Source organism: Notechis scutatus, chromosome 3 (genome assembly GCF_049901735.1).
Source record: "Notechis scutatus isolate UNSWTSFEM ecotype Mainland chromosome 3, rNotScu1.2, whole genome shotgun sequence".
NCBI classification, from domain to species: domain Eukaryota; kingdom Metazoa; phylum Chordata; class Lepidosauria; order Squamata; family Elapidae; genus Notechis; species Notechis scutatus.
The window spans coordinates 113,645,518-113,669,394 of NC_142011.1; the positions used below are offsets into that span (position 1 = coordinate 113,645,518).

The 23,877-nt window shown below is 40.6% G+C and overlaps 1 protein-coding gene across 1 annotated transcript; it reads right to left on the reverse strand.

Annotated features, from left to right (window-relative positions):
• Nucleotides 1–8,660: 8,660 nt before the first annotated feature.
• FAM78B (family with sequence similarity 78 member B) lies at nucleotides 8,661–22,776 on the reverse strand. The gene is made up of 2 exons (XM_026687052.2): nucleotides 22,017–22,776; nucleotides 8,661–11,026 (listed from the first exon to the last, which is right to left on the reverse strand). Exons 1-2 carry the CDS (start codon nucleotides 22,277–22,279, stop codon nucleotides 10,504–10,506), a joined length of 786 nt encoding a protein of 261 aa, XP_026542837.1. The 5' UTR covers nucleotides 22,280–22,776; the 3' UTR covers nucleotides 8,661–10,503.
• Between the last annotated feature and the right edge of the window lie 1,101 nt (nucleotides 22,777–23,877).

A 23,877-nucleotide genomic window follows, 5' to 3' on the forward strand; every position in this document is an offset into this window, starting at 1 on the left:
GATGAATATATGGATAGGTAGGTAGGTAAGTAGATTGGTGGACAAGTAGGTAGGTAGGTAGATCTATATTGGTAGGTAGGTAGGTAGACAGAAAGACAGGTAGGCAGGCAGGCAGGCAGACATTTTGGATGGATGGATGGATAGATAGATAGATAGATAGATAGATAGATAGATAGATAGATAGATAGATAGATAGATAGATAGATAGATAGATAGATAGATAGATAGATAGATATTGGTAGGTAGGTAGGTAGACAGACAGACAGAAAGGCAGACAGACAGACCTTTTGGATGGATGGATAGATGGACAGACGGACATACAGAAAGAAGGCGACAGTGGTGGCACTTTGGAAAAGTAGAGCAAAGCCAGAGTGGGAACTGAAGTCCACACAAGTTGCCAAGGTTGAGAAACACAGGCTGAATATATCAACCCAGCCATTCTGGTTTAGTTTAGCATGCTGTTTGATTCTGGCTTAGTCAATGAATAAACCATGGCTAAGATCTTCCTGCTCCTTAATGCAGCTGTCCCTCTTCCCCTTCTGCAGCCCCCTGCAGCTGCCCCTCTGCCCCTTCTGCAGCTCCCTACAGCTGCCCCTCTGCCCCTTCTCCAGCCCCCTGCAGCTGCCCCTCTGCCCCTTCTCCAGCCCCCTGCAGCTGCCCCTCTGCCCCTTCCCCAGCCCCCTGCAGCTGCCCCTCTGCCCCTTCCCCAGCCCCCTTTGGCATCTAATTTTGCAATGTCAACCTCCCCGGGGCGGCGATGCAGCCGACCTCACCCTCTTTGCTTCAACCCAAGGTCCACTTCCATCGGGCCAAGCAAGGGGAGGTACTCTGCACATGCTCAGAGACTCCCAACTTCAGTGAAGCGTTCTGCCCATCTTTATACTCCGCCCGGGAGGAGGAAGGCGTGCGGAAGCAGCCCAGACCAGCGGAGGCGGAGGGAACAATCGCTTGGGAACTAAGCAAGCAAGCAAGCAAGCGCAGGGCTCAGTTGGAAGAACCGGGCTGCAGAGGGAGGCTAGGTTCTAGGCCGGGGACGGCCACGTAGAGCCGAACCTTGGAGTGCCTTGGAGAGCCGCAGCTGCACCTGCCCTCATCCTGCGCGCAAGCCCAGCTGGCTGGAGAAGCAGAGGCCGGCCAGGCGCTGCACGCTCCCTTGTTCTCCGGGGAAGGGGCCCTAACACCGGACCACCCGCCCTTTTCACTGCGCGCCTTGGGAGGGTTTTGCTTTCAAGCCATCTGGCGCGCCTCCGCCACTTCCACTGGAGAGGGCAGCCTGCAAGCTTAAAGCACCCTCTTTCCACCACCTCCCACCTCCCCCCCCCAGGCTTGGCAAGGCTCACTGTACGCGGCTTCCGCATTCGAGGCGCTGGCTTCAAAGTGATGAAACAGTCAATGGGCTGCGTGGCCAGAAGTCAGTGAGCCTGCGGGGCCGGCACCTCGAATGCCCCCCTGCCATGTCTTAGCACCCCCCTGCCACCCCCTTGCCTCTTACCACCCCCTAAGGCATCCCACCGCCCCCCAGGGATGGTACCGCCCACTTTGGGAACCACTGGTCTAACCATTGCCTATAGCATTAAAAAGAATAAAGAAAAAAGGCAACAGCAAAGTGTGTGGAGAGAGAAACTTAAAGATCTGGAAGCAAGTTGACAAATTGATCCGAATAATCAAAATATCAATAAAAAATAGATTTGGTAAAACATAAGATAAATTTAAGCATGCAGGAAGACCTGGCCCGAAAAGTTAAATTAGTAAAACAAAATCATTTTGAACACTCAAATAAGCCAGGGAGATGGCTAGCCCATAAAATAAAAGAACAAGGAAAAAGAACGATTGTAGTTCTCCAAGGGAAGAAGGGAAAGTACGTACTCAGGCTAAGGAAAAGAAAGAAATTGCTAAGGATTTTTTTTTAATGAATTTATACAATCAAGAAGAAGTACCAGAAGAATTCATTAATCAATATTTGAAGGGAAAAAATTTGCCGGAAATTATGGATGAAGAGAAATGTATTTTAAATAATAAAATATAGATAGAAGAAATTAGAAAGGCAATTGGAGCACAAAAACCAAATAAAACCCCGGGCCCGGATGGAATTTCATCTGAATTTTATAAGGAGTTTCAAGAGCTATTGGAGGAGTTAATGACAGACTTATATAATGAAGCCTTGGATAGTGCTAATATACCGAAATCATGGACTGAAGCGTATATAACCCTTATTCATAAAGAGCAATCAGATCCACAAAAAAATTCAAAATTATAGGCCAATATCACTTTTAAATGTAGATTATAAGATTTTGGCCACAATATTGGCAGAAAGATTAAAGAAAGTATTAAGCAGGATTATTCATACTGACCAGAATGGGTTTCTACCATATAGACAAATGAAGACAAATACTATAATTATGGACGTTTTAGAATTTTATGAAGTACACACAATTAAATCAATGGCACTGATGTTTTTAGACGACCAGAAGGCTTTTGACAACTTGAATTGGAATTTTCTTATCAAACAATTGACAGGCATGAAATTTGCCAAAAAAAAAACTAGGATTCATTAAAACAATATATAATACCCAAACTGCAAAAATATGGGAAGTGGGGAAAATACAGATAGTATAAGGATAAATAAGGGTGTAAGACAAGGATGCCCCCTAGCTCCTCTACTCTATATATTAGCAGAAGAGACGCTATGAGCACAAATTCGACAAAATCAAGAGATCAGGGGATTAAAATTTAAAAAAGAGGAGTACAAACTCCAAGCATTTGCTGATGATATGGCATTTATATTGGAAGCCACCTAGAAACGACCCCCATTTTCATGAAAGAAATAGAACAATATGGAAAGGTAGGTGGCAGGGTTGAAAATTAACAAAGAAAAAACAAAAGTGATAACAAAAAATTGTACAAATGAACAAAAGGAAGAACTAACAAATAGATTAGGGATACAGGTGGTAAACAAAGTAAAATATTTGGGGATATGGCTGACAGCTAGGTGCTCGTCAATTAAAAAAGATAATTACAATAAATTAACCATTCAAATATTTAAAGACTTTGATAATTGAGCTAAATTACAAATATTTCTATTGGGTCATATCGCAATAGTAAAAATGAATATTTTGCCAAAATTGTTGTTTCTATTTCAGACAGTGCCAGTCAAGTTGGAAAAAAGCTTTTTTGAACAATTAAATAAACATATATCTAAATTTATATGGCAGGGGAAAAAAACCCAGAATAAAATACACTGCTCAAAAAAATAAAGGGAACACAAAAATAAGACATCCTAGATCTGAATGAATGAAATATTCTCATTAAATACTTGGTTCATTACATAGTTGAATGTGCTGACAACAACATTCCACAAAAATTATCAATGGAAATCAAATTTAGCAATCCATGGAGGTCTGGATTTGGAATTACACTCAAAATTAAAGTGGAAAACAACACTACAGGCTGATCCAACTTTAATGTCCTTAAAACAAGTCAAAATGAGGCTCAGTAGTGTGTGTGGCCTCCACGTGCCTGTATGACCTCCCTACAACGCCTGGGCATGCTCCTGATGAGATGGTGGATGGTCTCCTGAGGGATCTCCTCCCAAACCTGGACAAAAGCATCCCCCAACTCCTGGACAGTCTGTGGTGGATGGAGCGAGACATGATGTCCCAGATGTGCTCAATTGGATTCAGGTCTGGGGAACGGGTGGGCCAGTCCATAGCATCAATGCCTTCGTCTTGCAGGAACTGCTGACACACTCCAGCCACATGAGGTCTAGCATTTTCTTGCATTAGGAGGAACCCAGGGCCAACTGCACCAGCATATGATCTCACAAGGGATCTGAAGATCTCATCTCGGTACCTAATGGCAGTCAGGCTACCTCTGGCGAGCACATGGAGGGCTGTGCGGCCCCCTAAAGAAATGCCACCCCACACCATTACTGACCCACTGCCAAAACGGTCATGCTGGAGGATGTTGCAGGCAGTAGAACGTTCTCCATGGCGTCTCCAGACCCTGTCACGTCTGTCACATGTGCTCAGTGTGAACCTGCTTTCATCTGTGAAGAGCACATGGCGCCAGTGGCGAATTTGCCAAACTTGGTGTTCTCTGGCAAACGCCAAACATCCTGCACGGTGTTGGGCACAACCCCCACCTGTGGACGTCAGGCCCTCATACCACCCTCATGGAGTCTGTTTCTGACCGTTTTAGCAGCCACATGCACATTTGTGGCCCACTGGAGGTCATTTTGCAGGGCTCTGGCGGTGCTCCTCCTGTCCCTCCTTGCACAAAGGCGGAGGTAGCGGTCCTGATGCTGGGTTGTTGCCCTCCTACGGCCTCCTCATCTCCTGATGTACTGGCCTGTCTCCTGGTAGCGCCTCCATGCTCTGGACACTACGCTGACAGACACAGCAAACCTTCTTGCCACAGCTCGCATTGATGTGCCATCCTGGATGAGCTGCACTACCTGAGCCACTTGTGTGGGTTGTAGACTCCGTCTCATGCTACCACTAGAGTGAAAGCACCGCCAGCATTCAAAAGTGACCAAACCATCAGCCAGAAAGCATAGGAACTGAGAAGTGGTCTGTGGTCACCACCTGCAGAACCACTCCTTTATTGGGGATGTCTTGCTAACTGCCTATGCTTTCCACCTGTTGTCTATTCCATTTACACAACAGCATGTGAAATTGATTGTCAATCAGTGTTGCTACCTAAGTGGACAGTTTGATTTCACAGAAGTGTGATTGACTTGGAGTTACATTGTGTTGTTCAAGTGTTCCCTTTATTTTTTTGAGCAGTGTATAAATTGTTACAGGACGACAGAAAGAAAGGAAGCTTCAGTCTTCCAGATTTCAAAACATACTACCATGCTGCAATAGCAACTTGGCTCAAAGACTGGGTTAATTTGATAAATAAAAGGATCTTAATATTAGAGGGCTTTGATCTCCAACTTGGATTGCACGCATTTATGTGGGATGGAAAGAGTAAACATCACTCGTATTTTCAAAGGCATTATATAAGGAGCGTGTTATTAACTATTTGGGAAAAGATTCAAAAAATACACTATTTTAAGGTCCCACTTTGTTTATCGACAACGGAGGCAGTTACACATCGAAATGTTTTAGATTTTGATAATATTGTAAGATATAAAGACCTACTACATGAAACAGGAGAGTTAAAGGGTAGGAATCAAATACAAATCCAAGGAAAAGACATAGCATGGTGGCCGTTTGTACAGATACAAATGTATTATAAAAAAGATAAAGAACAATTGGTTTTAATATGACCTACCAAGAATTAGACAAGATCTGGCATGGAGAGGAAAGGAAATTGATTAGTAAAATATATAAATATCTTTTGAATTATAAATTAAAAGAAGAAACAGTAAAGGAATGTATGATAATTTGGGCAAAAAACATGGGCCACAGTATTGAACTAGGAAAGTGGGAACATATTTGGGAAATAAATTACAAATTAACTATGTCAGTCTTGTACAAAGAGAATCTGTATAAAATGGTGTATCGCTGGCATCTGCCACCTGCAAGATGTTTCCAAACCTCCGGCCAAATTGTTGGAAGTGTAACTGCGTCCAGGGAACATACTTTCATTTGTGGTGGATGTGTCCATATGCCCAGAAGTTTTGGAGAAATATTAAAAATTGGATTCTAAACATAACTAAACAAGATGAAAATTTGAACCCGAAACCTTCTGTCTGGGTATGATAGATTTAAAAATAGAAAAAAAATATCAATATTTAATCTTGCACATTATAACGGCAGGCAGAATAAGCTACGCACAAAATTGGAAACTCTCTACTGTCCCTTCAGAGGAGATAGTCATTAAAAAAATTCACGAGTGCGCAGAGATGGATAGCCTAACTAAATTATTTTTTTTAAAAAAAGATAGTGACTACTATAAAATTTGGAATTGTTGGTATCAATGGTTAAAGAAAAAGCAATATTTGACAACTTAGATAAGCTATGAAACTATGGAAGACATGAGTTTAATCATAAAGTATTTTGTGAAATTAAAACTTTAAAAGAACGAGGAAGGTATTATAACAAGGCAGATCACGTCAATGTTAGGGGGTGAAAAAAGTGTAACCAATGCTCAATACCTGCTGCAAAATGTATATATGTATATATATTTGTTTATATGTTTGTTTTTTTAAAAATATGTTTTAAATATACTAATCTTAAATAAGCTTTATTTTAAAATATAAAAAAAAAAATTTGAGGGAAGGGGGAAAGGAGTTCAAACAAGATGAATGATTCTGAAAACTGAAAGAATAAAGGCAGTGATCCCCAACCTTTTTGACGCCGCGGCCCGGTACCGGCATCAGCTGGGCGCTGCGGCCCGGTACCGGCATCAGCTGGGCGCCGCCATCTTTTTTTGATGAAAAAGTGCTTCCGGTGACCTCACCGGAAGCACGTTTTCATCAAAAAGATGGCGGCGCTAGCTTCGATGAGCTTTTCCGGTAGAAATGGCTTTACCCGGAAAAGCTCACCAGATATTAGCGCCACCATCTTTTTGATGAAAAGCGTGCTTCGGTGAGCTTTCTACCTGGAAAAGCTCACCGGAAGCACTTTTTCATCAAAAAGATGGCGGCGCCCAGCAAGCCGCTGCCGGTAGGAGTTGTTCCGCGGACCGGTACCGGTCTGCGGACCGGTGGTTGGGGACCCCTGAATAAAGGGATACAAGGGAAAGAGAGTCAGTTGGTCTAGTGCAGGGGTCGGCAACTCGCGGTTCCGAAGCTGAATGTGGCACTTTGGGCCCTCTGCTGTAGCTCCCTGTCCCATCACTGGCTGACCCCTCACCCTCCCCTCCCTTGCTTAGCCTGAGAAGGTAAGGGGGATGGAGGGGGATGGAGAAGCGACCCGCGACTCTTGCTGGAGCTTCTTCTGGCCCTTGTTGGTGCTGGGCATGCCTTGGTTGCTTGGGGAGACACGCAACTTGCTCTCCACCCCAAGACATTGGTCTGACCCAGCTGTGACCAATGCTGGCCTCACTAACACGAGGGCTGGTGGGGTGGGAATGGGAACCGGAAGGACAGGACGTTGGAAAGAGGGATGGTCCCGCAGTGCCCAGCTGCAGCTTTGAGAATCTCAGGGCAGCAGAAAAAGAGGGCTGGCCCCGCCGACCCCTGGGGGGTCAGGCTTGGAGAAAGCCGGAGCCCCCTCACAAAGATGCTTACCCGTCAGCCGGTCTCCCCCTATCTCTATATTTCTCTGTGTGTGTGTCTATGTCTGTCTATGTGTGTATGTGTGTGTATCTCTTCTCTTCTCTTCTCTTCTCTTCTCTTCTCTTCTCTTCTCTTCTCTTCTCTTCTCTTCTCTTCTCTTCTCTTCTCTTCTCTTCTCTTCTCTCTAGGAAAGCCAAGGCTGGGCCAAACCAGCAAGCTCTCCTTGGGGCTCTTCACTACTCCTTTTCTTTCTTCTTTTTGAAAATACAGGCTGGCTGAGGAACGAGCATGGCGGAGGCTTTCTCTCTCCTCCTCCCCCCCTCTCCTCTTGCCCCCTGGCTGGCTGTGGTGGGGCCGGGAGGGTGTGCTCATGTGAGGAGACTCTCCTCAAGTGAGTGGACGGGCTCAGCCAAAGCGCAGCAAAGGTGTGTGCAGGGTGGGTGGCCGCTCACTTAAGGGTCTCCCCACGCATGAGCCCCTTCCCAGCCTCGCCAAAGCCAGACGGGGTGACAAGAGAAGGAGGGAGAGGAGGAGAAGGGAAGACTCCACCACACACAGCTCCTGTTCATTCCTCAGCCAGTTATTAGTATCACAAAATATTTACAGATGTATTTCTTTTCACTCACCTGATGTGTTCAACAGAGGTTGGACTGCCACCACCTGAGGATTATTTAATTTACACTGATCAGGGAGTTGGATCTAATATTTTAGATAATCCTTTTTGCTTCTGTGAGCCTAGAGAATGCAAAACTTATAGTGTTAGCATGTATTAGATCTCTAATAATTTGAACTGACTTGCTTCCTAAATTCTTGTGCCTGACAACTACTTGTTCCTATTTTGCCTCTGTCCTCTTCCACAAGTTGTTCAACCTGAAACAAGGAAAACAAATGGTGTAAGGAAGATCATGCAGCCCAGAATAAGCAAGATGTTTAAATCTATGTATGAACTATGAATGAGTGAATGTCTCTGAGATAATATAAATTAAACCCCAAAATGCTTAAGGAATTAGTGGAAGTTATTTCAAATGTAATTTAATGTAATTTCTTATAAATCTTGAATAATATGTATATTATTAATGTTCAGGGTTCTTACATTCTACTAGTATAACAGGGCTCATGTAAATGTAGAAGTAGGGGTTATAAAATTCTATAGGGAAACATGGCAATAATGGGATCATTCTGTGACATGCATTTTACAGTGAGGCAGAACAATATCAAAATGTCTAACCAGTGCTGATGTAAGGAATAAGGAATTGCATTTAAGTTTTTAAGAAGGGCAGCCAAAATGTAGTCCTAATGCACTTGGAAGGTGTTCTCCCCAAAAGATAGAATAGAATTATTGCAAAAGCAAAGAGTCCATTGTCAAGAAAACTGCTAAGATTTAGAAGAATAATCCAATTATTTCATATCCAAGATAGATAGATAGATAGATAGATAGATAGATAGATAGATAGATAGATAGATAGATAGATAGATAGATAGATAGATAGACAGACAGACAGATGTATAAATGCCCAATATTTAGAGCATTGTACACCCAGATATGGAAAATAAAATGACCCATAAGACCAGCCATGCTTCATCCCTATATACTTGAAGAATACTTTTCAATACTAGTTTCTCATTCTTATATATTCTTCAAACATTCCTGAAATAATATTCATTGTATGAAACTTTATCCACTATTTCTTAGCTATACATCATATATATGAAAGTTATATAGAAGGTAAAAGCACAAGATTTTTTTGGGGCGGGAGGGAGATGGACTTTAAATTTTGGAGCTTTCTATAGGACCTTCTTGGCTGTTAAGGCTCTTAATATGGGATGAAAAAGCAAAGCAGGAACTATTGTTAATTATTTATTCTCTTTCTCAAAGATTCCCAGAACAATTCTATAGAAAGTGAAATAAGCTAAAACACATCTCTGAAGATCTTATAAGCTAAAATTCATAACTACATTTATTTTCTTGTTTAGATGTTACATTAAATAGACATCACATTAAATAGAGTTGGGACAAATCAGTGGCCCTAATGAATTCTCAAAAAATGCTAGAGATGGTAAATACCCATTAACTTTTCATTTTCATTATTTAATCTAAAATTATGTATTTCTTCTCAAACACGAGAAAATACCTTACCTAGCTACATTTAAGTTGGAAGAAAATATTTTGGGAAGTTTTCCATTATTCAAATGGCAGCCCTTGAATAATGTCTACCCTTGCAAAATGTTATCTGGGTTTTTTTTGCCCATATTACAAAGTAATGCTTTTGTTCCACAGGCTCTGAATGCCCTTCCCCCCTCACCCCTGAGCAAAGATGTCACAGCCCAGCAGAAACTTGAGACATACTGAATTTCCAAAGTCTCCCTTTTATCCATGTTTAGTAACAATTCAGATTATTTTGTTTTACTGATAATGAGCTGGATTGCACTTAATTTTTTGAACATTTGGGATGAACACCTTCCATCCCAAATGTAATTATTTTTCTCTTCTTTAAAAAAAAGTGAAAAAAACATACTATGTGTAGATATCCATTAAGTTTGTATAAAAAGCGAAGTTAGAGATGGTTTATGAAAACAAAAGCATTTCTTAAATACCTAGGCTGTTGCCAGTTATTTACCTTGGATTTCACCTATAGCTTGGTAAAACTCTATGGCAAAGTTCCTACAGTTACAATTACTCAAACACATTGAAAAACATGCAAAAAGTCTTAATTTCATTAATCCATATAATTAGCCCCAGAAAGAAGTTGATTAGATGGAGGTCCTGATTTTCAAAATTCAGCACTATGGATAGTTCCTTGTGGATAGAACTGCTCTTTTTATACTGATGAGATTAAACTGAGAGTATTTTCTTTTTGTAAACATTCTCTTCATTCCAATGAGCAGACTGTTCATTTTGATTATCAATTAAAATGCATAGCTATAATATGGTAATATGCCATCCCTTCCTGTCCTAAACCAGCAGAAATCAAGCAACATAACAGGAGTCCATAAATATCTCATAACAGTCTTTATAATCACATTTAATTGATTGGGAAGCAGCATTAGCCACAGGCACTGAAAATTATATTCATATTCATTATATTTCAAAATTAAGAATAGAAACTTTCTTCTTCATGAGAATGCCCCTGAAAGCGTAGAATAACATTTCTTCTTCCAACATCCAGAAATTCAACTATTCTGCAATGGCACATAATTGGCCATTGCCATCTAACACTATATTGAAGAAGCCCTCTTCATACTTGCAGTAACAAAAGGCAGGTGAACCTGAAAGGTCTTCTTTGGTTCAGATATCCATTCTAGAGTGGCAAAAGTCCTCATTTAAATGCATTTTTTTATTTTGGTGGTATCACTACCAAAGGCAGACCTCTCTTAGGCCTCCACATGAGGACCTGGGCATCATTGGCATTGGGCTTCACTAGTGCATTTGGTGGGATGGGTTCCATTCTGCTCAAAATCTTAGGCTGCTCCTGTTGAGTTTTCCCCACCAGGCGGGCTCGCTTGCCCAAGAGCTGCATGGGATCAACTTCAATGTCTACTCTCATCCTCCATTTTATAGTCTGCAAGATTATTTTTTCCTTAGTGGTCATATTCATGGCCACTAACCATGTAGTAAAACTTTGGTCCCGTTTGATCCTAGTCAATAGTGGCACATTGCTATCGCTCACAGGGACAGCCCATGTCACACTAGGATAAAAATTGTCATTCATACTGACTGAAAACCTGGTAACCTTATTGGTAGGACCAATCAGGGTAACTGTTTCTGTGGTGTTCCCATACCAGGGATAGCTCACTCCATCAGAATCACTGATGGCTTTTACACGTCCTTCTCTCAAGTCTGGAAGTTCCCAGCTTGACCTAGAAAGAGCAGAAAAGAAATATATACTAAGAAAGATGTAGCAACAATTACTAAACAATTACTGTAAATTCCTGTTCCTTTTAAAATGATCACAACAAAGTCACAACTTGTTAGTCTGTTATTTAGATTTTTTAAGAAAAGAAAAAAATAGTACAAAAGCACAGAAGTGTTTATCATATTAAAAGTAGTATGTAGCCATCAAAACTAGTATTCCTGGAAAAAATATTACTAAAATGTGTAACTATCTCTTAAGATTCTGAATGGAAGAAGAAATAGTAAAAGAAACCATGATTATTTGGGTGAAAAATTTTGATTAATTTGGAAGATTTGGAAAAATATGGGAAGTAAATTACAAATTAACATTATCAGCAGCCTACAAAGAAAATTTGTATAAAATGTTCTATCAATGGCACTTACCTCTGGCAAGGGTGGCTAAGATGTTCCCTAATACAGGGGTCCCCAACCACCGGGCCGCGGACCGGTACCGGTCCGTGGATCACTTTGCACCGGGCCACAAAGAAAATAAAAAAAAATGGCGGCTTTCTTCGCCTTCGGTGAATGCTGCTGGGATCAGGGATCAAGGACACAAATGAAAGAAGGGGAGGGAGGAAGCAACCAAAGCCTGTCCTACTCTCTGGCTCAGTGGCTTCGGTTTCCTCCCGCCTCGTTCCTCTCTCAGTCGCTCTCTCGCTCCTCCACCAGCCCAGGAAGAAACTGCTTCAAAGAAGCCGGCAGGGTGGCTTTTCCTGTTGGCGCAGTTCCCCCAAAGTGCCCGTTCACCCCCACCCCGCCGCCAATCAATCCAGGTTCAATCCAGTGCTCCATTCTGCCTGCCTGCCTTCGTTTCTGGTTGTTTCGGAGCAGCTTCGGCTGAGAATAATAACTATTCCCCTCTTTTACTCAGCTGAAGCTGCTCCGAAACAACCAGAAACGAAGGCAGGCAGGCAGGCAGAACGGAGCACTGGATTGAACCGCGGGCGGCGGGGTGGGGGTGAACGGGCGCTTCGGAGGAGCTTCACCAACAGGAAAAGCCACCCTGCCGGCTTCTTTGAAGCAGTTTCTTCCTGGGCTGGTGGAGGAGCGAGAGAGCGACTGAGAGAGGAACGAGGCAGTCACCTGAGGGATGAGGCTGAGGGAGGGAGGGAAACACCTGAGGGATAAGGCTGAGGGAGGGAGGGAGACACCTGAGGGATGAGGCTGAGGGAGGCAGGGCCGAGAGGCGGGGCTTCTCAGCCGTCCTGCAGGGACTTGTCCTGAGCCGCGGAGACAGCCGTGGGCCGCCACCGCCCAGCGCTCAGTTTTGAAGGTGCTCCTCAGCCCGGCGCAGTTGCTGAATCTGCAGCTGAAACCCTCCATTTTAAATGTCCCAATAGAAGAGAATATCTGTCGCTCAGGGTTGCAATGAGGAGGCATTGCCCTGAACTTGGTGAGTTTGCTGGCAGGCGTTTTATTACCCGACTAGGTAACAACATCAGATGTTACCTAGTCAGGTAATGAAACGTCTGCAAGCAAACCACCAAACTCGGACTCCTCCCCCCCCCGGTCCTTGAAAAAGTGTTTCTGCGTGAAACTGGTCCCTGGTACAAAAAAGGTTGGGGACCACTGCCCTAATAGATTGGCAAACTGTTGGAAATGTGATCATGAACAGGGAACTTTTTACCATATGTGGTGGATCTGCCCTAAAGTTAAGAATTATTGGCTTAAAATTAAGAATTGGATTGAAGAAATTACAAAACAGAAAATTGAATTGAAACCAGAGATATTCCTATTGGGTATATTAAGAGATAAAATTGGCAAAAAAAAAATCAATATATCATACTCCATATAATAACTGTGGCAAGAATTGCTTATGCCCAAACTTGGAAATGTGATAATATTCCTTCTGACACCATGATAATAAAAAAGGTCTTAGAATGGGCAAAAATGGATAGGCTATCAATGGAAATGAAAGAGAGAGAAGAAACAGAGTACCACGAGATTTGGAACCTATAGTACAACTGGCTAGAAGGTAGACGTAAAGTAGATAAATGAAAGAAAGGTTATGGTAAGATGAAACAATACTGTGTACAACTATGTAAATAAGTATGTAAATATATGAATATATGCTCTAAATTTTATGTAAAAATAATTGTAATAATATTTAGTAATAACTTATATATTTAGGAATATGTCAATGTGAATGAACACTGTTAAGAATACGCTGTAATGAGTGGAAATTTGTTTTTAATTGTGAAAATATGACCAATAAAGATTAAAAAACAACAACTAATATTCCTAAATATCTTATTTGTGAATTGATTCAATTGCTTTTCAAAGCGTCACTGTTTATTCTTTTTCTTTTCTTGAATTTTCTAACATGCTACTTTATTGGAAGCTTCTGGATTTAATATTACGAGGGAGGAATTTCTCTATCACTATGTTGACACTACAGGTAACATTATATATCTCTGTTGTTGGATCTTTATTTTATTTATATTACTATTATAATTCATTACTACTATAATACTATTTTAATAGACTGAAGCCTAAAACATATGAAGAGTGGTTGCAGGAGCTGGGTATATCTAATCTAGTGATAAGAAGGACTGGGATGACATGATAGCAGTGTTTCAATATTTGAGGAGCTGCCACAAAGAAGAGGGGGTCAATCTATTTCCAAAACACTTGAAGACAGGACAAGCAATGGATGGAAACTGATCAAGGAAAGAACCAACTAAAAGGAAGGGGAAATTTCCTGATAGTGAGAACAATTAATCAGTCTACCAGCTTAGCTTCAGAAGTTGTGGGTGTTCGACTTCCGGTTTGAGCTTCTTCGGCGATGGACCAAAATCGCGATCGTGCGCGGTTTTGATCCATGCTCGCCGCTGGAGCACCCCGAGCTGCCCGGATTTGGGGCTGAAGCCACCCCGTAGAGGTGGTGAAGAAGAGGGGGCCATCAGCGGGGTAGAGGGGAGACGCAGCTCTCCTCCTCAGCTGGCCATTACTCCCTTTCCCAAAGGCGGTTGCAGCGGTGGTCAGAAATGGCCACCTCAAAGAAGAACCCAACCGGACAAGATTGTGCAGGAGGAAGTTTAAAGGAGAAAGTTTGACTGACCGGTTGAATGGAGAACATCTATTTAAGGTACATGGAACCTGAATTTTAAAGACTAATACTATTCCTAAAAAAAGATTTTAAGCTGAGAAAGAGAAAGGGAAAGGAAACGGAATTGGCTTTTTTTCGTCTAACATCGACAGTTTTAACTGACTTGGAACATTAAACATTAAGAAGAAAAGATTTGAATAAGAAATTGATACTAATCCACTTTGACATTAATAGGCTATTTCTAGCTGAAAATAAAGTGTCAAAGGGATAAAGATTCTTGGATAATTTAAAAACTTTCTTTTAAAAAAGAAAGCAAGCAGCTGAGGGAAAAAGGAAAAAAGAGGGTGGAATCTGGAAAATGGAGGAGACCACCAAAGTGGTGGAATTTTAACAAGGCTTGCAAAAGATACATTGGAGCTGAAACTTTGTCACAAGATAACAAAGCCCTTGGAAAGAGAAAGTGAGAAAAGAAGCAAGAAACAGTTTTGGATTATTGGATGATTCCTGGAATGGAGGATGGAGGATTCTAATGAAATAAAATAAAATCAATTGGGGGTTGTTTAAAATGTTTTAAAATGGCATCACTCCTTGAAGAGTTAAAAATGAGACTTAAAGAACAAAAAGAAGCACAAGACGGAAGAGGATCTTTTGGCTTCGTATTTCAATTTTTAGAAATGGAGATCTTGAAGTGTGAAAAACAACAAGAAACGCTGGCAGAACAAGAAGGGTGGGACAACGAAGAAGTCATCTTTAATGACCAAGCAATTTTAAGCAGGGTAAAAAGGGGAAAGGGGGGAAAGGGAGTTAAAAATTTAAGCACTGAAGCAACAACAAAAAAAAAAGAGTAATTTGAAAAGTAATCATAATATCAGGAAGAAGCAGAGGGGAGGATCACAGAAGGGAGAATCAGATAGAAAAGGGAATAAAAAGGGGAGGGAGAAGAAGAGAGGGAAGAGAGAAAGGAAAAGAAGCTACAAAGGACAGAAACAAGATATAGAGGTACAGGAAAAGAGTACAAGAATTAAAGGTATAAACCTATTTAAAAGACACAGAAACAATGGTTAAAATTTAAGGAGACGATTCTGCAAGGGTGCATGTGATAGCATTGTTATATTAGAAATGGAAATGGGTTAGAAAATATGTTAGATGATTAAAGTGATGGAAACAATTTATATTGATGTGTTGTGGAATATTTGTTTGTAAAGAGAATAAGGCTCTCAATGATTTAAAAAGAACGTTTTAAAAAACTGAAAAGAAATGTGGAAGATTTTTATCAGTTGACAAGATGAACTTGAATAATAACTTTATTGACTACTGTTAATAACTATTGTTTGGTTTTTTATTTAAAGACAGTAATAAGTAAAATATGAAATATAGATGATTAAAGTGAAAGACAACTGATATTACTAGGTAATGTTTGTTAAAAGAAATAGAAATGTAAAAGATTGTTATTAATATTAATGGCAGAGCTGTACTTGAATAGAATAATTATTCTATTTACTATTGTTATACATATATACACAGATATATATACTGTTTTCGTAGATTTTCACGGGTACAGGTATGTAGGTCTAGGTGTGTTCGGGTCTTTCCCCGTGTAAGATTAAGAGTATCTTGGCGACGCACGAAGCCGAAAGCACTAGCCTGAGGATGGCGAGTGGGACCTCGCCGAAACATCGCCAAGATACTCTTAATCTTACATGGGAAAAGACCTGAACACACCTAGACCTACAGATATATATACATATATACTTTTTTCTTTTAAGAATTTAGTGTGTATTTTTAAGGGAATGTACCAAGCAGAATTCGATTGAAAATAGGTATGTGTTATAAACTAGAGGTTAGAAAATGAATGTTATAACTGTAAAGGTGTAACTTAAATTTTTAAACAAGATTTGAAAAAAAGATACAAAGGTGTTACACTCCAGTCTAGTAATTACAGGGAAAAAATTGTTTTATGAGAAAAGATAATATGAAATTGTAAACAGGTCAGACGAAAGTATAAAAACATTGATTAGAAAGATTTTAAAAATTAGAAAAAGATATCTAATTGAATTAAGAAAGGAATGAGATAATTTAAAATAAGGCTACAGGAAGTAAAGAAAGGGAAAATCTATTGAAAAAAATTGCAAAAATAGTTATAAGATATGGTTTAGAATGTATAAGATAAATATGTATTGAGTATGGAGAAGTGATAACCCAGGGCCACGGTGTTCTCAAAAAAAAAGATATTTTATTTGTATTTGTATGTTTTGTGAAAACTTAAATAAAACTTTTATTAAGAAAGAAGTTGTGGGTGTTCCATCATTGGAGGTTTTTAAGAGGAGATTGGAGAACTATTTGTCTGAAATGGTATAGAGTTTCCTGCTTGAGCAGGGGGTTGAACTAGAGGACCTCCAAGGTCCCCTCCAATTCTGTTATTCCGTTGTTCCTAAACTTATAATTTTTTTCTTAAAGGAATGGTTCCAGCTCCATAATACCTTTGATTATCTTCACCAGCTTTGCAGTACCATATCATGGGCATTTTGATGACTTTTCTTATTATATCTTTTCTAATCATCTCCACTATGTATTTGTACTTTCATAGCAATTGTGCAGCTATTTATATTTTTATCAAACTACTCTTAAGATCTTTTTAAAGTCAATCTCTGCTTTCTCAAACCAAACCTTTTCCTGTGATTAATGGCTAGAGAATTAGAAGAGTTATGAAAAATCATTTTTATATATAACTGCTGCAACATTGTGTACACAAAAATGGAAAGACTCTGAAATATCCACAATGGAGGAATGATTGGTGAAGATGACAGAATTAGCAGAGATTGCACACTTGATTTGTTTGATTAGAGAAAGGACAGTAACTATATTAGTGACTGGAAACCCCTCATGCAATTTTTGCTGAAAAAAGAAAAGAAAATGAAATTGTGATTTATGGTTTTGATGATCAGAAAGGGTCGAAAAAAAGAGTTTCCTTTTTTATGGAAAAAAGGAAATTATGTTGTAACCTTACAGATTGAGGGTACAATATAAATGTACTTATAACTGCTAGAAGTCACATCTTCATAACTTTTTATTTTCTTTCTTTCTCTTCTCTATTTCTTTCTTTGTACTTTTTCCCTACTTATTACCTTTCTTTGTTTCCTTACTTTTCTTTTTCAAAATTTGTATTTTTATTCTTTTAAAATTTCTTTAATAAAAATTATACACAAAAAAGCAAACACTGCCTTCTCAGAGCTCATCAGCATGTACACCATGTATATATCACACTAATATGCTTCATCTTATGATTCATTTACACTAAATCACTATTTTATTTCTGCTTTCAGGACTTTGTAACTTTACTGATATCAACATGCATGTAGCCACAAACTGTATGGGCATTTACTAGTTTATTTAAATATCTTCACTCAAATAGACATATCATATAAGCCACTCACATACTTTCTCCCCAATATTTCTAATGAATAAATAACCAATTTATTGATTCCCTTTTCCTCAACACACAGCTTTCCTTGCCATTGCAGGAGGAGAGCTATGATAGCAAAAAGGAATTTAGTAGCATCTCATCAGTGCATGAAGTGAGCAGCAAGTCACAAAACCTAAAGCCTTTCAACAAAGAAGTTGGAAAAGAAACTAACGAATACCTCCTGATTTTTGCCTCCTTCCTTGAAACTTTCAATCTCCCTGACAGATGAGGACTGGTGTTGGGAAACCACTATTGCACCTTTTAAAACCCTTTGATACCTTGTGCACAAGCCTGCGTCAAGTATTTACTATGGGCTGTTCTACTACTCTTCTGATTGCCAGAACTTATTACACTAAGCACATCCACACAAATTTTGAGTAACCAAGATATTTGTGCCAAACATAGTCTCTGCTTCTTCCCATCTTATTTCTTGAATAAGTTTATTTGGAAAGTTAATGAAAGTTCAGGCTGCAAGGAAAGGTTGATTGCTTTGGTCTAGTTGCTAAGTGTCACAGATACTTAGTTTTCTATTGATTTGTGTGTATTTTCAGTTGTGACATCATCGGCTCATGCCTCTGAAGCTGGACATTCTCATAAACTGGTTTGCTTTATAGTCATACCCGGCTTCCCTCAACTTCTGTTCAAACAACAATAAGACTATGAATTAAGTAAACAACCATAGCAGACTATATCAATTAGACATAGGAACCTGAGTTCCTTAAGTTTGAACAGGGAGTAAATCATGGGTGCAGATTACAAAGAATGATGATAAACTACAGTACCTACAGAATAGTTTTTGCAGCAACAACTTGGAATAAGCAATGCCTATCAGCCAGAATATCTATCATCTCTGTCACTGCTTCAGTTCCTCCACAGCTTCTTGTTTTCTGTCCTGTCCTCTGCTTATGGTCCTAAACAGTTCTAGCCACCCTTGGAAACTCTGGGACTTAAGTTTCTATTCTGCCCAAGTCCAGCCAGGTCTTTAATTCAATGTGTTAGGTTTCTTTGGAAAAAAGACTCAATCTCAAGAAACTATGCATATCCTGTGCCTTGCCAGTCTCCTCTATCACTTCCCTTTGTTGGTGGCTCAGAAATTATGAAGATGTGGGAGGAATATAGTGATTTGAGCTTTCTGCTCCAGGCCAACAATATAACTTGTAGTCTTAGCAGTTTAACTTATCCTTAACAATGCCTGATAAAAAGATAACAAAAAAAAAAACCCTTAGGAAACAAGTGTTTCTTAATTTGTGATCTAAATATGCTGCTCTGGGAGATTGCCTATTGAGAAGGCATTTAACATTTGTGGAGGAAGGGCAGTATTTTGAGGAAGCACTGGGACTTTAAAATTGAAATGTGCCTATTTGAGGGTTTAGGTGCCTTTTATACCTGAAAATGGCAGCAATTCAGCAATCACATTAGAGAGGGCATTCAATCCCAACCAGCCCCAACTCTATAACAAATGAAACAATACAAATGAAACAATACAATACAATAAGGCAAGCATGTCCTTTTAAGAATCCCTCCACATGCCCCTTTGTATACCACAATGTTAAGCTTCTGTTGTACAACTGATTAGTTTCTAACTCAGCTGTGGATCAGGAGGAATGCTGTGGAAACACTTCAGTGGCATTAACTCCTGAGTCACTGAGTAGGTAACTTCCCATTTGTAAGATCTTCTGCTTCATCCTGCCCCAGGATAACTTTCCTGCTGCTGAAAACAAGATGCCAGATACCTGTCATTATTTAACTGGGCTTATATTGAGCAGATACCTGCTTTTTCTTATTCCTCACCAGAAAAACAAAGATATGGGTAAGGGCAGACTGGTGGAGGGAGGAAGTCCTGGTAGGTTAATATTTGAGGTGAGGATTGTAAGAGAAGGAATACTCATTGGCAGTTCAAAAATGTTTCTGATGATTTGGGGGTGAAATTGTTATCTCTGTGAAAATGCCTTAATCAATAATACTAAAGAATCAAAAGAAATAGTGCAAGAGGAATTTCATGTGGTGACTGAGGAATACAATACATAGACGTTTTGAATTAGGGCAGATATAAGAAGACATACAGCAATGTGTAAAAATACATTAGAAGCTGCCCAGAAGTTTGCTTTTGCATCCACCAAGAAAAAAACCCTTCTCCTTTAATGATCAAATCTTATCTATCCATCATATTTATATCTTTGTAAGTAGCAGATACACTAATAATTGTGAAAAATTGGAGACAAATGAGTTCTTTAATTCTAACAATGAAATATCAAAAATTATGCTGGTATTTGCTTTATAAATTAGACAATCTTTTACAGGATATCAATGAAGGCCAGGCAGAGAAATCATTAAGACAAAATACCATTAGGAAAACATGATGATAAATTCAGAAGGCAATTTAATATTAAATTTATAAGCCATAAAAAGCCTTGGTTACATTTTGGAACAAAGTTTTCCCTGATAATTGATTCCCAGTAAATTGATAGTTTGGTAATTATTATAGTGGATGTTGAAATAATTTTAGCATGTATATATCATTAATATACATGTACCAATATCCATACATGTATCAAAGGCTAAATTAACAATTAACAAGCTTGCTGTAAAGCTGACTGAATCATTGGCAGGAATTCTTGGTAAAGCTCATCTCAGTAACATTGTTTTTAGAGAGATATCTTAAGAAGTTCTGAAATAAAATGCTATTGAAATGTCAACTATTATTGCCAAGAACAGAAAAGGCTCTTGGTGCACAGGGGAATATTGTAGAGTTGCCTCAAAAGTCCAAGCTAAATACACAAAAATCAAATCCAGGGCAAGATTACAATATTTTTCAGACAATAAGATGCTCCAAAATATAAGATGCACCTAGCTTTTGGGGAGGAAAACAAGAAAAAAATATCTGCCTCTGCCTCACAGCAATTTGCCTCCTTGCAGCAAACAGCCTGGTCAGCTTTAGCACAGCCTGATTTAGCACAAGCAGCTGATTGTCGGTTGAATCTGCCTCCCGAAGAGCAGCTATTTCAGGCTGCAGGGATCGCCATCGCCAATTGCTGCCTCCGCGCATCCCATTTTCAGCCTCCGCATTCCATTTTCAGCCTCTACATGCCGCATTTTCAGTCTGTTCCAGGCGGCGGGGATGAGAACGGGCTGAAAATGGGGCATGCAGAGGCCAAAAATGGGGTGTGCGGAGGCAGAAAACAGGATGTGGAAGCTGAAAATGGTGTGCAGGAAGGAGGCAATAGGCGATGGTGATCCCTGCAGCCTGAAACAGCTGGTCATCAGGAGGCAGATCCAACTGACAATCAGCTGTTTGTGCTAAATCAGGCTGTGCTGAAGCTGACCAGGCTGTTTGCTGCAAGGAGGCAAATTGCTGGGAGGCAGAGGCCCAAGAGTGGGGGCCAGTGGGTGGGCGGGGCTTTGGCAACATTCACTGTATAAGACGCACAGGCCATCCACTTTGGGGGGGGGGAGAAGGTGCGTCTTATACACTGAAAAATATGGGAAATGATGTGTGCATTGGCATTTTCATACTTTCAAGGATAAGTTGGTAATTTTGGCAATGAAAGCACTCTGTCCAGGATTCATTCTTTAGGGAAGGAGAAGTGAAGGCCAGTGCCATAATGATAAATCAGTCAAATGCTTGACTGCTTTAAATTGGCACCATTGTGGAGCCATGTTCCTATTCCTACAGATGTTGAAACATCAGAGGAGAGCAAAATGTTAACATAACTTATCAACAAAGGGCCAATCCACTTTTTCTATGAATCTTCCCTACTGTATTTCTTTTTATTTAGCTGAAATACCCAGGGAGCTCTTGACTGAAGTAGCATTTCTACGGCTTGAAGGACTTTATTCATGGATCAATTGTGTCTTGTGTAATTTAGCAATGGCACAAAAAACATAAGGAAAAATACAGAGAGCAACTTTCTCTAATTTCATTCACACCCTCAACAAGTGGCAGTGAAGAAAGTTTACTGAAGATGGAGCAAAAAAAGTGTGCATTGCTATTTAATGCACAAACCCCAGTGAGGGCTGAAGCTGTGATTGGCAGGCAGGGCAATGCCAAGGAGAATGTATCCTCCACCACACTTATTAGCCAGGCAAAAAGGAGCCAAGGGCACTGGTGCCCAAAGGAAGTCTGTTGTCTGCCACATAAAGGAGAGTCTTCCTTCTGACTGAAGGGGGGGAGCAGCCATATTTGCTGGATGGCACAGGCACTACTTGCGCAGGCAGAAGTCTGCAGATGTCCTTTGCGAGGAGACCATCTGCCTAGATAAAGGGCATCGCCAAGTTCATGCTTTCTCACGCAGGACCGCCTCTTTTTGATGGCGAATCGGTTACTATGGAGACAAAATGATACCCTAAACGACTCTGGTCGTTAGGGGTGGACTGGCAACCGTAGCGAAGGCGTCGCCCTTTGCTCGCTCCCGTGGCTGCTCTGCTCTCCCCACGCTCCACTTACATGCCCAGGTTGCTGTAGGTGTTGTAGAATTCCATGTGGTTGCAGGCCTGGATCCAACCCACCACCCAGGTGTGGCGGCGCGGAATAGGCGGCATAAGGACACGAGCGGCGGCGCGGAAATAGGGCGTTCGGTAGCGCAGCACGATGGGCGATGTCTCCTCGATGGCTGTGGCTCCCGGTTCAATGGAGGCCGACACGTCGTATACCACGATGTTCTCCCTGCGCACTCGCGCCTTACACGCCACGCTCTGCAAGCAGCCCATAGCCAGGCGAGGCCTGCCCCCTAGCCTCCCCAGCCGGGGCCCCGCATCCGGCCGGCCTCAGGATCAGTCAGCGCCCGAGCACTCCTCCGGCTCGGGATCATTTCAGCATCCGGAGGTTAGCTCATATCAAGTCCCGGAGGCGAAGCTCCAATGCAAAGCGCGCCTGGCTGTCGGATGACTCTACCTGTTCCTAGGCCGGGATCGCGGGGCTTTCCCGAGTTGCATTCTCCCACCTTCTTCGTAGCTCCTGCATGAACAGTGCAGGCTGGGGCAGCGCCGGGGGACTTGCGGGCCCGCGCGCGTGTCTGGAAGGGAAGGGGCTGGCTCACCCACCAAGTCCCTAGCAGCAGGGTGGGTCCGAGGACACGTGCCGGGGAGACAATGACGTGAAGGGCAGGCGAAAAAAAGGGGTCTCCGCGGCAAACAGAACGTAGCCGACACCTTGAATTGCTAACTCTTATTTTGTGTCGCGGCAGCGGCTTGTTTTGCAGGGATAGCGCATTAACGGATTAGCGGGAAGCATTTTTTTTCTTTAGAAGGGTACACTGTTTTTTTGTAAATACTGAATTTAAAGTGTGCAGGTTTAAATTAGGATGCACGGTTAACTCTAAAATGCCTCTATCGTGCCCGAAAAATGGCCAGAAAGGTTGATGCTTTTTTTATTTCATGGATTCTGGTTTTCCGAGGCAATTGGTCAGCGATTAATCAGTGCTTCCTCTCAGCATGTCCTTCAGGAACAAATAACGTCAAATTCAGGGTACCTTTCAAAATTTCTCGACTGGTTCCTAGGATGTGATGATAATAGGGCTACCAGTCCTTTTTTCAATACTTTTTCTTGTATGAACAGTTACAATTATCAGATTCCCCTGGTATCAAGGATAAGAAAATATTTTTACATATAGAAAAGACAAAAAGTCTATTTGGTCATAAGAAGGAAAAAAATTCATATTATGACAACCTTTAAGTTTTAACAAATTCTTCCTAAACCAACATAATTGAGGGGTATTTGGTGCTGTTTGGACAAGGTTGTTTTAATACATTTCATTACCAAACTAGGTAACATTATCAGTGCAGGAAAACAACCAAGCTCAGAGAGCACCAAGCTCAAATACAAATATTCTCTTCTGCTAGTAACATGATTTTTATAAACTTAAGGGGAAAAAAGATGATAGGGTTCAGGGAGGACTCTTTTTGATTAAGGGTTTCAGTAACTAAGAGTCTTTTCCACTAATATTTCTAGTTCTTGGATAAACAGAGAAAGCTATGTAATGGTTCAAACCTATCATGGACACTGACAAGAACTTTATTTTTTTATTTTTTTTTACAAATTTTATTAAATACATTATTTAAAAACATTGATCATGGTGAAATCGTATTTGACATATCTTTTTGTCTTACATCTTATAATATATATTTCTTATATTTATACATATTGAATCTTTTACATTTAATTTTCCTTTAATACATCATCCGCTATCTTCAGTTTTCATTTAATCATATAGTCTCAGGTATCCCTTCTACAAATCTTGTTTCTCTTTTCCATTTAGAGTTTAGATGCTACTGGTTTGGCCCGGTTCTGTAGCACCAGTTGTTACGAT

Excerpts from the sequence above, each read along its gene's own strand:
- FAM78B (XM_026687052.2), bottom strand. The coding sequence starts at position 22,279 with ATGGGCTGCTTGCAGAGCGTGGCGTGTAAGGCGCGAGTGCGCAGGGAG. Across the intron at positions 11,027-22,016 it reads ACCTACAGCAACCTGGGCAT|GTCAAGCTGGGAACTTCCAG; the intron begins GTAAGTGGAGCG and ends TGCTCTTTCTAG.